The sequence below is a fragment of the Haliotis cracherodii genome, unplaced genomic scaffold (genome assembly GCF_022045235.1).
Source record: "Haliotis cracherodii isolate W230 unplaced genomic scaffold, xgHalCrac1.p SCAF_3, whole genome shotgun sequence".
Lineage (NCBI taxonomy): Eukaryota > Metazoa > Mollusca > Gastropoda > Lepetellida > Haliotidae > Haliotis > Haliotis cracherodii.
The window spans coordinates 53,204,729-53,223,076 of NW_027266286.1; the positions used below are offsets into that span (position 1 = coordinate 53,204,729).

The 18,348-nt window shown below is 41.7% G+C and overlaps 1 protein-coding gene across 1 annotated transcript in view; it reads left to right on the plus strand.

Annotated features, from left to right (window-relative positions):
- LOC139473819 (mediator of RNA polymerase II transcription subunit 14-like) overlaps positions 1–18,348 on the plus strand; it is a 47,308-nt gene that overhangs the window by 14,334 nt on the left and 14,626 nt on the right. Inside the window, exons 15-33 of the mRNA XM_071256579.1 lie at positions 371–483; positions 648–716; positions 2,386–2,425; positions 2,646–2,771; positions 3,649–3,730; positions 4,259–4,418; positions 4,912–5,107; positions 5,956–6,002; positions 6,385–6,519; positions 6,641–6,717; positions 7,887–7,995; positions 9,439–9,487; positions 10,142–10,279; positions 11,127–11,218; positions 12,491–12,637; positions 15,133–15,207; positions 15,830–15,906; positions 16,836–16,953; positions 17,625–17,885. Of these exons, the coding sequence (XP_071112680.1) occupies positions 371–483; positions 648–716; positions 2,386–2,425; positions 2,646–2,771; positions 3,649–3,730; positions 4,259–4,418; positions 4,912–5,107; positions 5,956–6,002; positions 6,385–6,519; positions 6,641–6,717; positions 7,887–7,995; positions 9,439–9,487; positions 10,142–10,279; positions 11,127–11,218; positions 12,491–12,637; positions 15,133–15,207; positions 15,830–15,906; positions 16,836–16,953; positions 17,625–17,885 (2,111 nt within the window). The remainder of the gene's footprint in view (positions 1–370; positions 484–647; positions 717–2,385; positions 2,426–2,645; positions 2,772–3,648; positions 3,731–4,258; positions 4,419–4,911; positions 5,108–5,955; positions 6,003–6,384; positions 6,520–6,640; positions 6,718–7,886; positions 7,996–9,438; positions 9,488–10,141; positions 10,280–11,126; positions 11,219–12,490; positions 12,638–15,132; positions 15,208–15,829; positions 15,907–16,835; positions 16,954–17,624; positions 17,886–18,348) is intronic.

The following is an 18,348-nucleotide window of genomic DNA, read 5'->3' on the forward strand; positions in this document are numbered from 1 at the left end:
GTGCCTTTTGCTATTTAGAAATATTTAAGCCTCTATGGCAACAAGATGGACTTAGGTTCCAAACTCTTTTTTTTTTTACAATTTCCATGACAAGTTCCACCTCGGTTAAAAAAAGTTAGGGTTTGTTTAGATTTAATTATGTCATAAATTCTGCAACAGGGGAGGGGGATATAGCCACGTTAGTGGCAAACACTTGTTGTATATGATGTGGTGTTTCTCTGCAGTGTATTAGCTGACTGTCAATGTGTGAGATCCTCTTCTATCACTGTATTGTATATAGTATTGTTTCTCTGCAGTGTATAAGCTGACTGTCCATGTGTGAGATCCTCTTCTATAACTGTATTGTATATGATGTGGTGTTTCTCTGCAGTGTATAAGCTGAGCGTCCACGTGTGTGATGACGATGATGGTAAGCCCCTGCAGATCAGTCACAGTCCGCCCATGTCTCCAGACGACAGCAATAAAGTGGGACTGGCAATCAAGGTGAGGACAGGTTAACAGTACCGGTAGTCAGGTTAATATGAACTTTTGAGTAGTGCATCTCACATGGAGGTCATCACTGGCAGATGTCTTAATGGCTTGGTTTAATACCCATAGAAGCAGTTGAATCTCTACAGAAAGCTTACATGAGGTGTTGACTATTTCAGAGTGACCAACTGTCGATCGAGAAACTCCTCATGCAGACGATAGAAGTGAGGACCCATATCAAGTTGAAGGTATGTTCCTGGTTGCCATATCGTTGTGTCAGCATATTTTGAAGAACAACAGGTGCACAACATCGAATATTCTATTACTGATCTTTCTCTATTGACTTGTGAGTGGGCACTACTTGGGGTCTTTGGTACCATTCCAACACAAGCCATTTGCTAGCCACATGTGAGTGAGTGAGTGAGTATGGTTTTAAGACGCTTTTAGCAATATTCCAGCAATATCACGGCGGGGGACACCAGAAATGGGCTTCACACATTGTACCCATGTCGGGAATCGAACCCGGGTCTTCAGCGTGACGAGCAAACACTTTAACCACGATGCTACCCGACCGGCCCGCTAGCCACATGTGCTTGTCTTGTCTTGCAATGACAGGTTATTTTAGAAACCCTCACGTAATCTTCTTGTAACTAAACATGCTGAACAGGGACTGTTTCCAACATGAGTATTGGTATTAGGCTGGGACGATACACCGACTGTGCGATCCAATACATATCATGATACCTTGCTCACGATCCGATACGTATCACAATACTGACATGTGCTCTTATCTGTGGTGTGTAGCCATTTTTTCAATAGACAGGATTGCCATATATCTGGCACACAAATGATTTACAGTTTGCAGTGTCAAGTATGGCTCAATGGATGAAAATATTTACGGGTTGACAACTCAGTTTCACTTGTAGTTTGGTGTAAGAATACACTTAAGGTAAGGATCGGTACTTTTTACTTAGTGTGCGATTATGGTCGGTACTTGTATTGAGAAGTCAAAAATCACAATCCACCAATGCATCAGTGTACCGTACCACTCATTGTTATGTAAATGGCATCGAGTTAGTAGATATGTCAGTTCTAAAAATGTCTTTTTGGGACCTGTCTTGTCATAGGTGCCACAGTGTGCAGAGTTGTGTCCCTTAGTTTCCAGGATCTGCTGGTTGTATGTTGTATCCCAGATTGACCCCAATCAAAATTCTGGGTTTGTCAACACCATACCTGGGGTTTCATCAAAACGGATACTGTCATTGTCCATGTAAATATAACATAACATGGAACATTTTAGGTGCCCCGTTAATCATTGGTATCCTTACAGCATCCATTGTAATGTTTAATTTTAAACTTATCCTATTTCACACTATGTTTTTTTTCTTTTTTCTTTGATCCAATGTGGAAAGGTGCTTGAACAGAGTTTCCAGCTTCTAAAAAAACAATCCACCCGAACATACCCCAGGATCACCATGGTCGCCTCCCAAACAAGCGTATCGGGATTGTATCACCAGTTGAAGGTTGATTTCCCGCTCACAAGTTCTTGTTGTTTATGACACTAGGCAGTGGTGTAAATATTTTATTTATTTCACTGTTTAGCACCAGCTCCCTCATGTATGTCACATGTCTCATGTATCAAGCCACGTGATCTGGTTTTGTAGGTCGCTGTGCACGGTATTACGTGCATGCCCCTTTTGTTTGGGAGGTGACCATGGTGATGCTGGGGTGTGTTTGGGTGGATTGTTTTTCAGATGCTGGAAACTGTTCAAGCATGTTTCTACATAGGATTGAAGAAAAAAATAAGAAATGCATAGTGTGAGATAGGATAAGTATATAAATATACAATTTATTGGAAAATTTCCTAACTTTCTTTGAATGACTTTTGTCAAATTCAGAACTTTTATTTGTTTTCAGGAATTTGCCAAAGAAATGCAGAGATATGTAGATGAAAAATGTGAGTTGTTTGAAAATTATTTTATTGTATTTGTGTTCAACTTTAACTGTAGAAATTATGATGTAAAGTTTTCAATTATGTATTAAATCTGACATTACCTCAAACAGCAATTTCATGTAAAATAGTGAAATGTGTGTTGTTGGAAGGCAGGTGTACATATGAACTAGCTTAACACTCATATTCTCAGGTCACGTGATAAATGTTTCTGGTCTGTCTGCAGGTGAAGTCCGAGACATGCCTGTAGCCCTCCATGTTCCGTTGTTAACCCCGTCAATGTCCTCCGAGATTCTCCGTATCTCCATCGACATCCAGCGAGGGTCCTACCTCACATCAGTACCATGTCTGAGTAAGTCAACCTGTGAAGCAACCGGTACATATTCCGTTCATAACCCAGTTCCCATTACACCGGCTGGTGGAAAGAGCTGGATAGTAATTAATATGGTTGTCACAACGCTTTAGGTTGATTGTGTGTTGTACCTTGATGGCCTAGATTGTTGATCCTGTACTGGATTGGTTCTTATACCAGAGCCAACATCTACATTCTTATCAATGACTTCAAATGTAGTATTGCTGACATAAAACAACATTCAACAGTTTCCCTCACGGCAGCGCTAGAAATTGGCACGAGTCCTCTAGTCCTTGCCAACTGCCCAATAGTCAAAGTATCATAAGGACTAGTAGAAATTTGCCCTTTTTAAGGGTTTTGCTATTTGTTTACATTATAAGGACTAGTCGACTAAAAATGTTATTTTCTACCGCTGTCACAGGAACTCAATGTTAGAATTGGTCCTATGCTTATTTTTAGAGGCAGCCTCATGGAAGGGGGACTTTGTGACCTAGTTTGATTGTGTGTCGTCATACCGCCACACTGTGAGACTTAGCTCATTACATTAATCAAAGGCTTGTCTTGTCTAGAATTATATACAGGATGATGTCATTTAGCTGGAATATTTCCAAGTGCTGAGTGAAGCATATGACCCACATAAAACAACATTCACTCACTCAGGAGTTTTGTGTCTGGTGATAAATATACCCGTTCTCTCCTTTTCCTTACTTGACAAAATTGAACTAACCAAGTTTCCAAAACCTTCAACATTACTTTGCCTAAGGACCACTAGCTGTTACTATAGTCACCAACACCTGAATCCGTTCTTGTCTTAGCCTGCCTGCATTGTTATCCTAAAGTATAAAATGAAAAACTTAATGTTGTCTTCTGTTTTCAGCTGAAAATTCTGTTGTGAAAGAAATAGAAGACTGCCTCAACGCTGACCGTCGAGGACTGGAAAAGTATTTCACCAAACTCAGGTAGTGTTTTCTGTTGTAAGTAAACTACAAGGGCTTTATCACAGTAAACTAAGGTTGAGCAGGCATCTTCCTTATTCCCAATTCATGTGACTAATTGTATGGCTTTGTTGAGATAATCTGTATTTGACTGATGACAGGACCAATACAGAATGCAATGGTAAAATATCACTGAATTTAAGAAAATAAGAACTTTTCCCCATTTTGGACAAAGTACCGATTTTTTCCCCAAGAGGCACTTAGTATAGAATCTTGGATACATCCCTGCATGTTGATTCAGACCAGCAGAGATAGTAAGTCCAGGGCCCACTTGCACAAAGGGATCTTAGCGCTAAGATGATCATAATTCCCATACTTTAACATAGGCTTACAATAGTCTTAGCGCTAATATCGCTTTGTGCAAGTGGGCCCTGAAGTGATAGAAACGTCTCTACAGGATGTTAGAATCAGTCAACATTTACAGACCATTATGCCATGTGATAATAAAACAGTCCTTGCCAACATATAGACTGTACTCCTTCCTGTACCCAGAATGCAGTTGTGCCTTCAGCGGTGTGAGAAGTCTGTTCAGCTTCTGCCGGCTCAGACGTTCAGTTGTCTGCCAATCGTCAACATGCACGGCCACCCAGTGGAGAGACTGGGCAGGTACAAGCTGTTCATCAAAGTACCCAAACAGTCCAACTTCTTTGTGGTGAGTCTTCATTTGCAAGCACATTATCAACCTTGTCCACTGCTGGTTTTACCTTGTGCCAGAGACCCGTGAAGATTCCGGGGTAGAATAGGTCTTCAGCAACCCATGCTTGCCGTAAAAGGTGACTATGCTTGTCGTAAAAGGCAACTAATGGGATCGGGTGGTCAGGCTCGCTGACATGGTTGATGCATGTCATCGATCCCAATTGCATGGATCGATGCTCATGATGTCAATCACTGGATTGTCTGGTCCAGACTCGATTATTTACAGATTGCCATTATGATGCTGGAATATTGCAGCGTTAAACAATAAACAAACAAACAAACTTAGTATTGATAGATTATCAGATTCTATGAATATTGCTGGAATATAGCTAAAAACGGTGTAAAACCATACTCACTCACTAACTCACTCACTCATCAGTTAGGTATTGATGCTGAAAGATTAAGGGAGTTGTTTTCATGCTAAATAAGTTTTCTGCACTGTTGTGTAGGTTGTTGAACTTGTGGAGAAGAAGCCGAGGTCAGTGGAATATAAGAATTACGTGCTGGAGACGACGCCATGCACGGCGGACGGCACGGAGGATGATCTGGCGGAAGATGTTGGTGTCAAGCTGTATCTGAACGCTGGCAAGTTCATAGAGGTCGACAACTACTCCACAACACATGGACCTTTCACAAAAATATTTGGTGAGCTAAAATAATATCATGTAATATCCCACATAATGGTGTGATAAAACCATTTCCTTTAATACTTCAGAATATCAGTCAGCTTGGACCTGGAGTTAATGGTGTTCTTTGATATTCCATGTTCATCATTAGTTTGAAATCTATTTTGAATTAAAGCATAATGACGAACAAGATTAATGAGGTTGACTGAAATTAGTTCCTGCCTGGATAGTGGAAGGTCCGTAGCTTGATCCCCAGCCGCATCATACAAAAAGAAGTTAAAAGATGGTACTTGTTGTTATCACTGGTTGGCTCAGTCAGTAAACTGTGTCTTAGGGGGGTATTCATGTTAAACTGCGGCATGGTATCTCAGTGGGCTAGCACTATAAAACCGGCATTATTCCCAACTAACAAACAGGCACACACACACGGATGCATGCAAGTGCAATAATCTTGAACGTGACGTTAAACCTCACCTCACCTCACCTCACCTCACCTCACCTCACCTCACCTCACCTCACCTCACCTCAGGGGCGGTCGGGTAGCCTAGTGGTTAAAGCGTTCGCTCGTTCACGCCGAAGACCCTGGTTCGAATCCCGACATAGGTACGATGTGTGAAGCCCATTTCTGGTGTCCCCCGCCATGATATTGCTGGAATATTGCTAAAAGCGGCGTAAAACCAAACTCACTTACTCACTCACTCACCTCACCTCACCTCACCTCACCTCACCTCACCTCACCTCACCTCACCTCACCTCACCTCATTCACCACGTTACATTTTGTGGCTATGTTATATTTTGAGTAGTATTATTTAGTTACATTTAGTTGAGATTTTATAACTTGTAATACTCCCATGTTTTTATAACAGAGGACTACCCCACAACCCAACTTGACAGTCTGACCAGGAAAAGAAAGGTAGTATCATCTATCCGTCTTTGTCTCCATTTTCTGTTAATATGACAGTAAGATACGAATGAAGCTTGTGAGTAGAGGACAAACAACGTTAGAAATTGGCATTAGTGCTTGCCAAACTACCCAATAGTTAAGGTATCACAAGGACTAGTATAAATTTGCCATTTTTCAGGGTTTTGCTATAAGGACTAGTGGACTAAAAATGTTAGTTTCTACCACTGCAAACAAGCTGTTGGAATAGAATAATCTGTATGATAATAGTTTCTAAATTTATGTACAGTAGGTGTTTTTACCAATAAATACCAATAAATAAAAAGTAATCTGTAATGTTGTGTGAATATTCTGCACGCTTTATCTGTGAATATCTTTGCTCTTCCTTTGCTAGCTGTTTTTGGGTGGAGCAGATCTCGATGAGCCTGACACAAAGAAAGTGAAGGGTTCGCCCTACTTTGTTCCTGAGTTGGCGTACCTGCTGGTGTCGTGTGAGGAGAGGATTCCATTTGTCTGCCTGGGTGATGAGGTAGGATAACCTACAGAATGAAAGATCAATTTGGAGGATAAGTGTCTATCCCATAAATGTCGAGATAGAAGGAATGAAAAATATTTAGAGATTGATGTAATTCTGTAAATGCTTTTTCCAGCTCAACAGACAGGATGTGCCCCATGAAGGGATCCAAGTGGATGAGGAAGGGATCTGTCTGGTCCTTGGTATTCTTGAGTGAGTGTTCATCAGTTCATCAGCCTTTACTTGAAGTTTGTCATACATGTACATGAGGCCACAACAGTTTAGTTATTATTCCCAGCCACAAAGGAATGGGTGCTGTCCATCCGTTCGTCCATCATGTTTCGTTTCCTAAAAAGAATTTGAAAACTGTACAATATGTCTTCACCAAACTTGGCACATAGATAGGTCTAGTGGTGAACTGGTGCCTTTTGATAGTTCAGGATTTTTGAAAAATATGTTTTTCGAGTTTCCATGGCAGCAACTTTGACTTGGACTGCTAATGGCGGTAGTGCTCGTTTCCGAAGCAGATCTTGAAAACTGTACAATATTTCTTCACCAAATTTGGCACATAGATAGGTCTAGTGGTGAACTAGTGTCTTTTGATAGTTCGGGATTTTTGAAAAATATATTTTTCAAATTTCCATAGCAACGAAATGACTTAGACTGAACATGGCAGTAGTGCTCGTTTCCAGATCATATATTAAAACCGTACAATATTTCTTGCCTTGCACACAACTGGACATGTCATATTTTTAGATTTGATTTCTTTTTAAGGAGACTTTCCAAGGCATCTGTGTCAGAATAGCTGTTGATTGTTGTGATACACATGAAGCCTTAATGTTGGTAGGATTTTCTACATGGTGTGTGTCATCAAATAAAGAAAGAGGGGCCTACATGTAGCGAGGTTCTGTGACTGGCAGTTCTATGATGTGAGGCAGTTGGTAGTGAGGAGGGTGGGCTAGCAAATGTGATACATTATTTAGCATGGCCTTATTGCTTGGGGCCTAGATGGCCGAGTGTTTCCATATGCAGAGTTGTGTCCCTTTGAGCCATGATCATTTGGTCATTGGTTGGAATTCCAGATTCTTTGATACTGATCCTTGGGCTGTCAGCATGATGCCGATGCTTGTGGGTGTCGCAGAGATGCCTAACAGTATGATGTTGGCGTAATAGTTATGATTTTGAACCAAAAAGTATTTTGTTTTGTGCAATTCTGTTTGACTGATTTGGAATTGATATTGAGTATTATGCTATGATAACTGCAGGATCAGTAAATAAAACTCTGTTTCGTTGGTCGGTCTACATTATGTTATACAATTTGTGTTGCTGTCCTTTATGATGCACAAATGAAAAACAGTCTTCACGTCAACATTGTGTTACAGTTTCCCTGAGTGTGGAGGATGCAGCAAGGAGGTCAGTGATGCCCTCAAGAAGCAGCTGCTGTCCTGCAAGTTCCGCATCCTCTCCAAGCCACTGCACTGGGTGGTAGAGGTACGTGTCACTATCTGACAGCTTCATATGTCATGTCCCCCTGTGGATTTGTTGCTCACAATATCGATCACTGGATTATTTACAGGCTGCAGTCATGTAGCTGGAATTTTGCTGAGTGTGGCATTAAACTAAAAACATTATCAGTCATCGAAGCTTTAAAGGCTCTTCCCTCGTCAGTATAGTCACTGGTGCTGATATGTTGTTGTTAAGCTGATTGAGTGCATAAGATCCTGGGTTTGTTTCCCGGCCGCGTCATACCAAAAGACGTTAAAAGATGGTACTTGTTGTTACCCTGTCTGGCGCACGGCATTCAGGGGCTAAAACAAGGACTGGTCGGCTCGGAGTCAGTATACTGTGTCTGAGTTGGGTATTCATGTTAAACTGCGGCATGGTATCTCAGACGGCTAGCACTATAAATCGGCATTAGTCCGGATTAGTACAAGCAGCCACACACACACACGACATTAAACCCCATTTCACCTCACCTGTTTACAAGCTGATTACAAACTCTGTTCATGTTCATGTTGCAATTCCAGATATGACAAACACCACCTTCAATTCTAACTAGATATTTGTGAAAGTGCATTTTTTAGATATGCTCTTTTGGCGTTATCGCTTCTTTACAAACACTGTCCTGTCACTATAGCCAATAGTCCGAAGCAGTCCAGTAAAATTCTGTTCGGTTCAGTAACCTTAGCAAAAAACTGCCCTCATTATACTGAAAATGATGCTAAGAGCCAAGTCCGGGCTCACAGTATAAAAGGTTTTTGATGCAGACTGCATACACACTTGCAACTCCTTTGTTCCTAGGTTGGGTAGCCTAGTGGTTAAAGCGTTCGCTCGTCACGCCGAAGACCCGGGTTCGATTCCCGACATGGGTACAATGTGTGAAGCCCATTTGTGGTGTCCCCCGCCGTGATATTGCTGGAATATTGCTAAAAGCGGCGTAAAACCATACTCACTCACTCACTCACTCCTTTGTTCCAGCAGAAAGTATAGATGCAAGTGTTGATTTCTCACTGTTAAATGTGTTTAGAAGCCGTGACCCCAAAGTGAGTGAGTGAGTATGGTTTTACGCCACTTTTAGCAATATTCCAGCAAATATCTCTGTGAGGGACACCAGAAATGCACACATTGTACCCATGTTGGGAATCGAACCCAGGTCTTTGGCATGACAAGCAAACACTTTAACCACTAGGATATCCTACCTCCCCTGTGGCCCCATGCTGGGTGTTACTCGTCCTACATTATGTACATATTCAGTATGTGTTGTCAGTCCTGGGTATGATCATAATGTCCATCAGTATTTGTGATCACGGTTATATGTGGAAGTGCCAAAGTTACATGAACTCTCTGGAGGTTACAGTTGGTAATCATGGTAATTAAAGGTAACTATTTGCCATTGCTGACTTTGTTATATCTTTGCTTTTTCCTTGTTTCTAGTTTCTGTTCACAAGCTCGCCACTTGAATCATCCAGCTACAAAGAGTCAGGTCAGTGCTGTGTTTGGTTATGCTTAGCCTGAATGTGAGTTAGTGAGTGAGAATGGTTTTACGCCGTTTTTTAGCAATGTTCCAGCAATATCATGGCGGGGGACACCAGAAATGGGCTTCACACGTTGTACCCATATCGGGAATCGAACCCGGGTCTTGGGCGTGACGAGCAAATGCTTTAACCACTAGGCTACCCCACCACCACAGCCTGAATGTGACCCTGGCATAGTTGGAATTCTTGCCCTGTGGGGAAAGGTGTCACAGCCAGGGTTAATAGTAACAATAATAATATATTTATATCGCGCCTAAAATCACACTTTTACTTATACAGTGGCTCTTGCATTTCTTTATTGTCAGTTTTAAAACATAGACATTAAGTTATATAGACATGATAGAAAAAATAATGATTTAAGAGCTCAATCTAAAGTAGCTCTGTGACTATCTTGCTTGGAGATTGTGGTTTGTGCTTAAAAACCAGCAGGAAGCCATGAAAAAGTTTGTACACCAAAAATGTTGCTGTTGCAGTATATGGCCTGTAAATGTATCAGGAAAAGAGGAAGGTGATTCAGCCTTAAGAAAAACGTATGTGATAGTGAAAAACATATGTGTAGACAAAATATATATGAGCCATTACATGTGTGTGAGTGTCTGCAGGTAACCTACAGCGAGTGACCCTCAACCTTGACCTTAGCGGCGACAACGTCCAGAAGACCGTGACAGACCTGAAGGATGAGTGGAGCGCCATGGGTCATCTCTATAGCGCTGTGCAAGAGTTTGTGGAACTCTTTAATGGTGAGTCGTGTTTGGTTTGGTAAAGGAATTGTTGTGTAAATTCTGTAAAAATGTAATAGATTTGGAGGAATGAATTTGGGTTTAGGTTAAGCTGTTTTCAAGTCCAATGTCTTGTAAGGTTGGACCAGTGATTGGTGTGTGCATATTTCAGAGGTCCTTTTGCCAATTGAGTGTGTGACACAGATGAGGTTGTCTGATTTGACTTGCCTTTATGGGTAGATGCCATTGGTCATATCTAACTAGTCCGAAGGTCTTTTTGTACTAGTGGTTATGTAAAGTAACTTGATATGAGAATAACACAACTAGTCTGTCTAGATTGTTGTTAGTCTCGGACTAACAGACCAGTGGCTGTGTCTATTAGGGCTGAGACGGGTTACTCTGGTACTTGGGTACTCAGGTACTCGGGTCGGGCGGGTCCTGAGTAGGACCCGGGTACCCACAGGACTACCCGGACCTGTGGTTAGTCACATGATATATTGTTTTATGGACAAAACTCACTATAACTCCATGGTTACACTACAAGTCACTAATGTTCGCATTTCTTTCTGATGATGAATACACTCCTTCTGACTTGTATATGTTTGAGTAAAGATAACGCTTCAGTCAACTTCAGTGTACACATGATCTGATCCTTTGATACATGTGTCTAAACAGTTCTTTGCCAGGGTTGCTGTAAAACAATTCCCAATCAGACATTTTGTTCCCACATCTTGAGACCTTCAATGGGTACCCGGGTAGGGTTGGGTAATAGGTAGTCGGGTACCCGGGTAGTGAATTTGGACTCGTCCCAGCCCTAGTGTCTGTCCCTGGTCTTACTGAAGACTGACATGTCCTTGTGTTGTGTCAGATCCCCGGACAGGCCTACAGCTGCAGTGTGAAGTCCGATCCTACAACTACCGCAGACTGACTCTGGCGTATGGGCCCACCAGAAGCAGCATTGTGAGTTCCCCTGTTCTATTACACCAGACCTTCGAAGCTAGTACATTTGTGAAAACTTGTTTCTTATTGAAATCAACACTTATTTCATGTTTTTCAAATTTGAAATCTTTTGCATCTCACAGAAACCAAGGTATGTGCTATGCCTGAAAGGGATTGAGAGTCTGTGTTTCCTATACTAAACACTCGTCAGTAGGTCACAGTTGTATACTCCCCAGGCAGATGAGAATGTGAACTGGAATGCATACTGATATGTTGACCATGGTATTAATGTCATGCTTTGAGCTTATGAAAGGAGGGGGAACGGGTGGCCTAGTCGTCTAAGGTGATGCTATTCACTGTGCAGAGTTGCATCCCTTGGGCAAGCCAGAAACCTATGATTGTGGGTTCGAATTCTGGGTTTGTCAGCACCATACCCGTGCTCATGGGTTTCACTGAAGTGGTAAACGTCTGAGACCTGCATCACTTCGGGCTTTCCTCCCACATTAAACTGACATGCTGTGATATAACCGGAGTACTGTTAAAAGCGGCGTTAAACCCAACTCACCTACGCTTATGAAATTTTGAGTCTTGCACCCTATAGGTGCCCTACAATTATTGTGATGAAAGTGATTTTGGTCTAATGCTGCTTTGAACAATTTTTCAGTCATGTCATGTCAACTGGATGTGGGAGGAAAGTTCGAAGTGATGCAGGTCTTTAACACTTAGATGACACCCACTAGCATGGGTGCTAGTAAACTAAGAAATATTATCATGGTGAATATGGGATTCAAACTCAAGCTGAAACTCTGAACAGTAAATTGTAGTGCCGTAGATGACTGGGCCACCGGAGTCCCATTGGAACAGTGATTATCATTTACACAGATCTGTTTCTGTTTTCACAAGAGGACGACATCTTTGTTGTCTCCAGGGTATAACACATTAAGTGTGTTTAGAAATAATAAAGTTAGATTGGAATATGGCCCAGATGTCTTAAGTCAAGGTTTTTTTTAGACATATACCTAGTGCTCACACAGCTGCACTCTCAACCAGGCTATGTTATACCCCAGCACCCTACCTCCCTTACGTCACATATCCATCACATTGAACATCACTTACCAGTTATATGTTACCCTGGTGACATTGAATGGGATCACTCGCTGGGTGCCACCATCTTGAAAGGAATCTCGTTATATTTATGTACTAGCTTTTTACTTTTATCAATAAGTTCATTGTCCTCATTGCATAATGTGCCAAGGGTATGGCGGTGTATTTAACAGTCAAGCTTGCTATCAGGTGACGGTCCAGTGGCGGTCAGACGGAAACTTCCATATCATGCTGGGGACAAGTGGTCAGGCCAGCACCGGTAACCCTCACATCGTCATGGCAACACAACTTCAGGCGGACCTCAACACCAGCAAGTCGCTGGCGGAGCTGGTCACCGTATGTTGGCTTACATCTTCATCTCACCCTATAGGGATTCCAGTGTAGAATATACATCCCCACCAATTGTTGCTCATTATGTCAATCACTGGATTGTCTAGACCACTCTTTTTATTTACAGGGTGTGGAATTAAACAAGAAATAAAACAAAGAGACTTTGTTCATGTACTTATGCCTAACATGATAGCTTTGGCATTTGTATTTGTTTAAGGATCTGTAAACCAACAATTTGACATGTGTGGAATGAATATTGTGTTTTTTTTCTGGAATTAATTTAATTAATAAAAACATTTTCAGAGTTGGGAACAAAAATAACCCTTTTTGCCAGTCACTTTAATTTGTCTTTATTTCCCCCAACCTGTCCAATGATGTTACTTTTAGGGCCCATGTGTTATTACCACTAACACTGTTTAGTCCGGCAGTATAAAGGTGTACCACTAACACTGTTTAGTCCGGCAGTATAAAGGTGTACCACTAACACTGTTTAGTCCGGCAGTATAAAGGTGTACCACTAACACTGTTTAGTCCGGCAGTATAAAGGTGTACCACTAACACTGTTTAGTCTGGCAGTATAAAGGTGTACCACTAACACTGTTTAGTCCGGCAGTATAAAGGTGTACCACTAACACTGTTTAGTCCGACAGTATAAAGGTGTACCACTAACACTGTTTAGTCCGGCATTATAAAGGTGTACCACTAACACTGTTTAGTCCGGCATTATAAAGGTGTACCACTAACACTGTTTAGTCCGGCAGTATAAAGGTGTACCACTAACACTGTTTAGTCCGGCAGTATAAAGGTGTACCACTAACACTGTTTAGTCCGGCAGTATAAAGGTGTACCACTAACACTGTTTAGTCCGGCAGTATAAAGGTGTACCACTAACACTGTTTAGTCCGGCAGTATAAAGGTGTACCACTAACACTGTTTAGTCCGGCAGTATAAAGGTGTACCACTAACACTGTTTAGTCCGGCAGTATAAAGGTGTACCACTAACACTGTTTAGTCCGACAGTATAAAGGTGTACCACTAACACTGTTTAGTCTGGCATTATAAAGGTGTACCACTAACACTGTTTAGTCCGGCATTATAAAGGTGTACCACTAACACTGTTTAGTCCGGCAGTATAAAGGTGTACCACTAACACTGTTTAGTCCGGCAGTGTAAAGGTGTACCACTAACACTGTTTAGTCCGGCAGTGTAAAGGTGTACCACTAACACTGTTTAGTCCGGCATTATAAAGGTGTACCACTAACACTGTTAAGTCCGGCAGTATAAAGGTGTACCACTAACACTGTTTAGTCCGGCAGTATAAAGGTGTACCACTAACACTGTTTAGTCCGGCAGTATAAAGGTGTACCACTAACACTGTTTAGTCCGGCAGTATAAAGGTGTACCACTAACACTGTTTAGTCCGGCAGTATAAAGGTGTACCACTAACACTGTTTAGTCCGGAAGTATAAAGGTGTACCACTAACACTGTTTAGTCCGGCAGTATAAAGGTGTACCACTAACACTGTTTAGTCCGACAATATAAATGTGTACCACTAACACTGTTTAGTCTGGCATTATAAAGGTGTACCACTAACACTGTTTAGTCCGGCAGTATAAAGGTGTACCACTAACACTGTTTAGTCTGGCATTATAAAGGTCTACCACTAACACTGTTTAGTCCGGCAGTATAAAGGTGTACCACTAACACTGTTTAGTCCGACAGTATAAAGGTGTACCACTGACACTGTTTAGTCCGGCAGTATAAAGGTGTACCACTGACACTGTTAAGTCTGACAGTATAAAGGTGTACCACTAACACTGTTTAGTCCGGCAGTATAAAGGTGTACCACTAACACTGTTTAGTCCGGCATTATAAAGGTGTACCACTAACACTGTTAAGTCCGGCAGTATAAAGGTGTACCACTAACACTGTTTAGTCCGGCAGTATAAAGGTGTACCACTAACACTGTTTAGTCCGGCAGTATAAAGGTGTACCACTAACACTGTTTAGTCCGACAGTATAAAGGTGTACCACTAACACTGTTTAGTCTGGCATTATAAAGGTGTACCACTAACACTGTTTAGTCCAGCATTATAAAGGTGTACCACTAACACTGTTTAGTCCGGCAGTATAAAGGTGTACCACTAACACTGTTTAGTCCGGCAGTATAAAGGTGTACCACTAACACTGTTTAGTCCGGCAGTATAAAGGTGTACCACTAACACTGTTTAGTCCGGCAGTATAAAGGTGTACCACTAACACTGTTTAGTCCGGCAGTATAAAGGTGTACCACTAACACTGTTTAGTCCGGCAGTATAAAGGTGTACCACTAACACTGTTTATTCCGGCAGTATAAAGGTGTACCACTAACACTGTTTAGTCCGGCAGTATAAAGGTGTAACACTAACACTGTTTAGGTTCATGATCATCTCCACTGTAATGTCAAGGCAATAGTGATGTGAGCAGGACTTGTACTCATTGTTTGTTGTGACTGTTCCAGGTCCTCAATGAGACGTGGTCCCCGATGACGTCCATCAGTAAGCTGTCCACAGCCACAGTGATGGGAGTGACAGTGGTCAGTCTACTACTTTATACTTGACCAGCATCTGATACCTCACTGCAGTTAGGCAGAAGTTGATAAAAAGCTGCTCATAATTCTTTATAATTCTTACCACCTGTTAAAGTAATGTGAAATAATTGCATGATGGTCACAATATTCAATTTTAAGTGTCTTTTCTCTTGTGTTGACTCAGATTTGAGAGTTACCTGCTCAGTGCATTGTTGACACCTTTTCACGTACCCGACCAGTGTCTGTTAAACTCAGATGAGGCCATGATAAATAGGTCATTAGACTTTCATCCACGTTTGCCTCAGCACCAATGAACCCACCCTGCGCTATTTTATTATTCTCACGTAACTATGGACATGATGTAACATGTATTGCCTTCTTCCTTTACTTCCATTTACTTAATCCTTCGTGTGAATCACTCCTGTCAACATGTCACAGATGCCTTAACATTTAAACAAGATGAATAAATTATAATGCCTCTCACCCGCATTTTGAACAATTTGACAATAGTTTAATAATAACCTTATCGAGCCGAATGTTCCCTCCTGTGTTTCTTTAGTGAATGTCTTGTACATTAGTGTACTCTGTATATGTAGATAGAATTAAACAATGTGTGCTACTTCCACAGAACAACAAGCAGCCAGTCTCCACCTTCACCATCCTGCCACAGTCCTCAACACACGTCAGGATCGCCTTCCGCGGAGTGTATCCTTTCCTAGTCCTGGGCTCAGGGGACTTCAGTGTATTAAATCACCATTCTATTGCGAAAAAAGCCCTAGACCCACTTCCAAGCATAGCTTTGTTTTGAGTTCAGTTTGAAGAACTTGACACTAAAACTGCCTGTCCAATCAATTTATTTTGTTCTTTGATGATTGAAACAAGTGGCGATCGCATCACTACTTGACTATCCTTGTTACGTTCTGTCTCCAATACAACTGGAGGCACCGCCTGCATAGCTTCCAATCTTAGAAGATGTGAACACATCATTTCCAGTAATAATTCCTTCATGACAGTCATCTGATTTGATTAACTATATTGGGGCACTTTTATAAGACTGTAATTTTCAATGTGGGTCGATGCCAGACTCTTGGTCAGTAGAGTTATTATTCCATGCCACAAAGTGGAAGGGGGATATATAATTGGTGCTGTCCGTCCGTCCTTCTGTTTGTCCTTATTGTTTCGATTCTGGAGCAGAACTCAAAAACCATAAGCAATATCTTCACCAAACTTGGCACATAGATAGGTCTAGTGGTGAACTGTTATCTTTTGATAGTTTGGGATTTTTGAAAAAAATATTTTGAAAAGTGTACAATATTTCTTCTCTTAACTTGTCACATAGATAGGTATAGTGGTAAACTGGTGCTTTTGATAGTATAGGATTTTTGAAAAAATATTTGGTTGTTGAATTTCACAGCATGAGTGAAAGAAAAGCTGTGTTCATTGAACTATATTGTGCCTTTAAGATTTCCGACAATTGTCATTTAGCTTGAATTGTCAGTGTCCGGTTAATAGAAATATTAGGATTCAGACTAAAGATTGTGCAATGCATCGGTGCCAGGGAAATGGATTGGGACAGATTCCATGTTCTTAGGTGCATGTGCTCCTTACATTTGGATGATCCTTAACGGAGACAGATACTGTCTAGATGTACACTTCAAGACTGGCAGCATCGTGGCTGTGAGGGACGGCGCCTACAGTCTGTTCGACACCAGCAAAGCTGTGGAAGGTTTCAACCCTGCTCAGGGACTCAAGGTATGGGAACTGCCATTGTTTAACTTTGACATGTGCCGCTTGTGCTTGAACTTCCTGATTGTTGTGACCCAAATGTAACTTATTGCATTACTTATTTTTTTGCACCTATACTTTAACATGGAGTTGACTGCCTCCATAGTTCAGTTGATAGAGAGTCTGCCCAAAAAGGGGGAGGTCGGTGATTCGATACCTGGCCGTGTCATAACAAAAGATGTTAAAAATGGTACTTCTTGTTACCCTGCCTGGCGCTCGGCATTAAGGGGCTAAAACAAGGACTGGTCGGCTCGGAGTCAGTATACTGTGTGTGAGTGGGGTATTGATGTAAACTGCGGCATGGTATCTCAATGGCTTAGCTATATAAAATTGTCATTAGTCCAGACTAGTACTAGCAGCCACGCACACACACGTGCATGCACTTTGCTACATAAGTGCAACAATATTTACAGCGATTTTAAACCCCATTTCACCTCACCGACTCATTAAGTATATCCTCTGTATGGTGAAATTTAATCAAGAAAAGTATCTGCAGACTGTGCCAAGATCTTTTAAATCTACAGTCTCAGCATAATTCTTAGATTTTAGTCTTATTGTGTGGACAGTTGTAACCTGAGCTTCACAATTTTACATGACTCTTTGTCTGTCATATTTCTATATTTCTCTTTCTCCTACAGGCGTTCCTGAATCTGTTCTATGACGAGAGTGTGATAGGAAGTCATGCTCGCCGCCGTTCCACCACAGACGACGACAACCCCCCATCTCCCATCGGGATGGATACCATGGACATCGGGATCTACCAGAACCCCAGCGTTGGCTCCCCGGCCGTCCGACAAAGACAGGAAGGGGCTGGGGGATTCCGCTTCCAGAACCCCATGACCCCACCATCCAACCCCCACACCCCTGCATCACCGGGGGTGGCAAGAATTCCAGCAGGGGTAAGGCTATTGTAGTACCGTCATTGCGTTGGTCATATGTAGCACCTAAAATGGATTGGGTAGTTAAGCTCAGTGACAAAGAGGGTGGGTGATTTCAAACAGTCGGTGCCTCATTGAACAAGGGCATGTTATTGTAGTCTGACAGCCTCAAATGTTACTCATGATATCAACCACTGTATTTTCTTGTCCAGATTAGATTAACAATTATCAAAATAGACCCGCCGTGATATTGCTGGAATATTGCTAAAAGCGGCGTAAAACCAAACTCACTCACTCACACTATCAGAAGAATTCCAGCAGGGGTAAGGCTATTGTAGTACCTCCATTCATGCTGTTGGGGTCACAGACAACAGGATTCACCCACATACCCCTGTATTAAAAACCCAAATTGAGGATTGGGTGTCATCATTTATTGACCTGGCCCTGTTCAACAAAACGATTTTAGCGCAAAGATGATCATAAC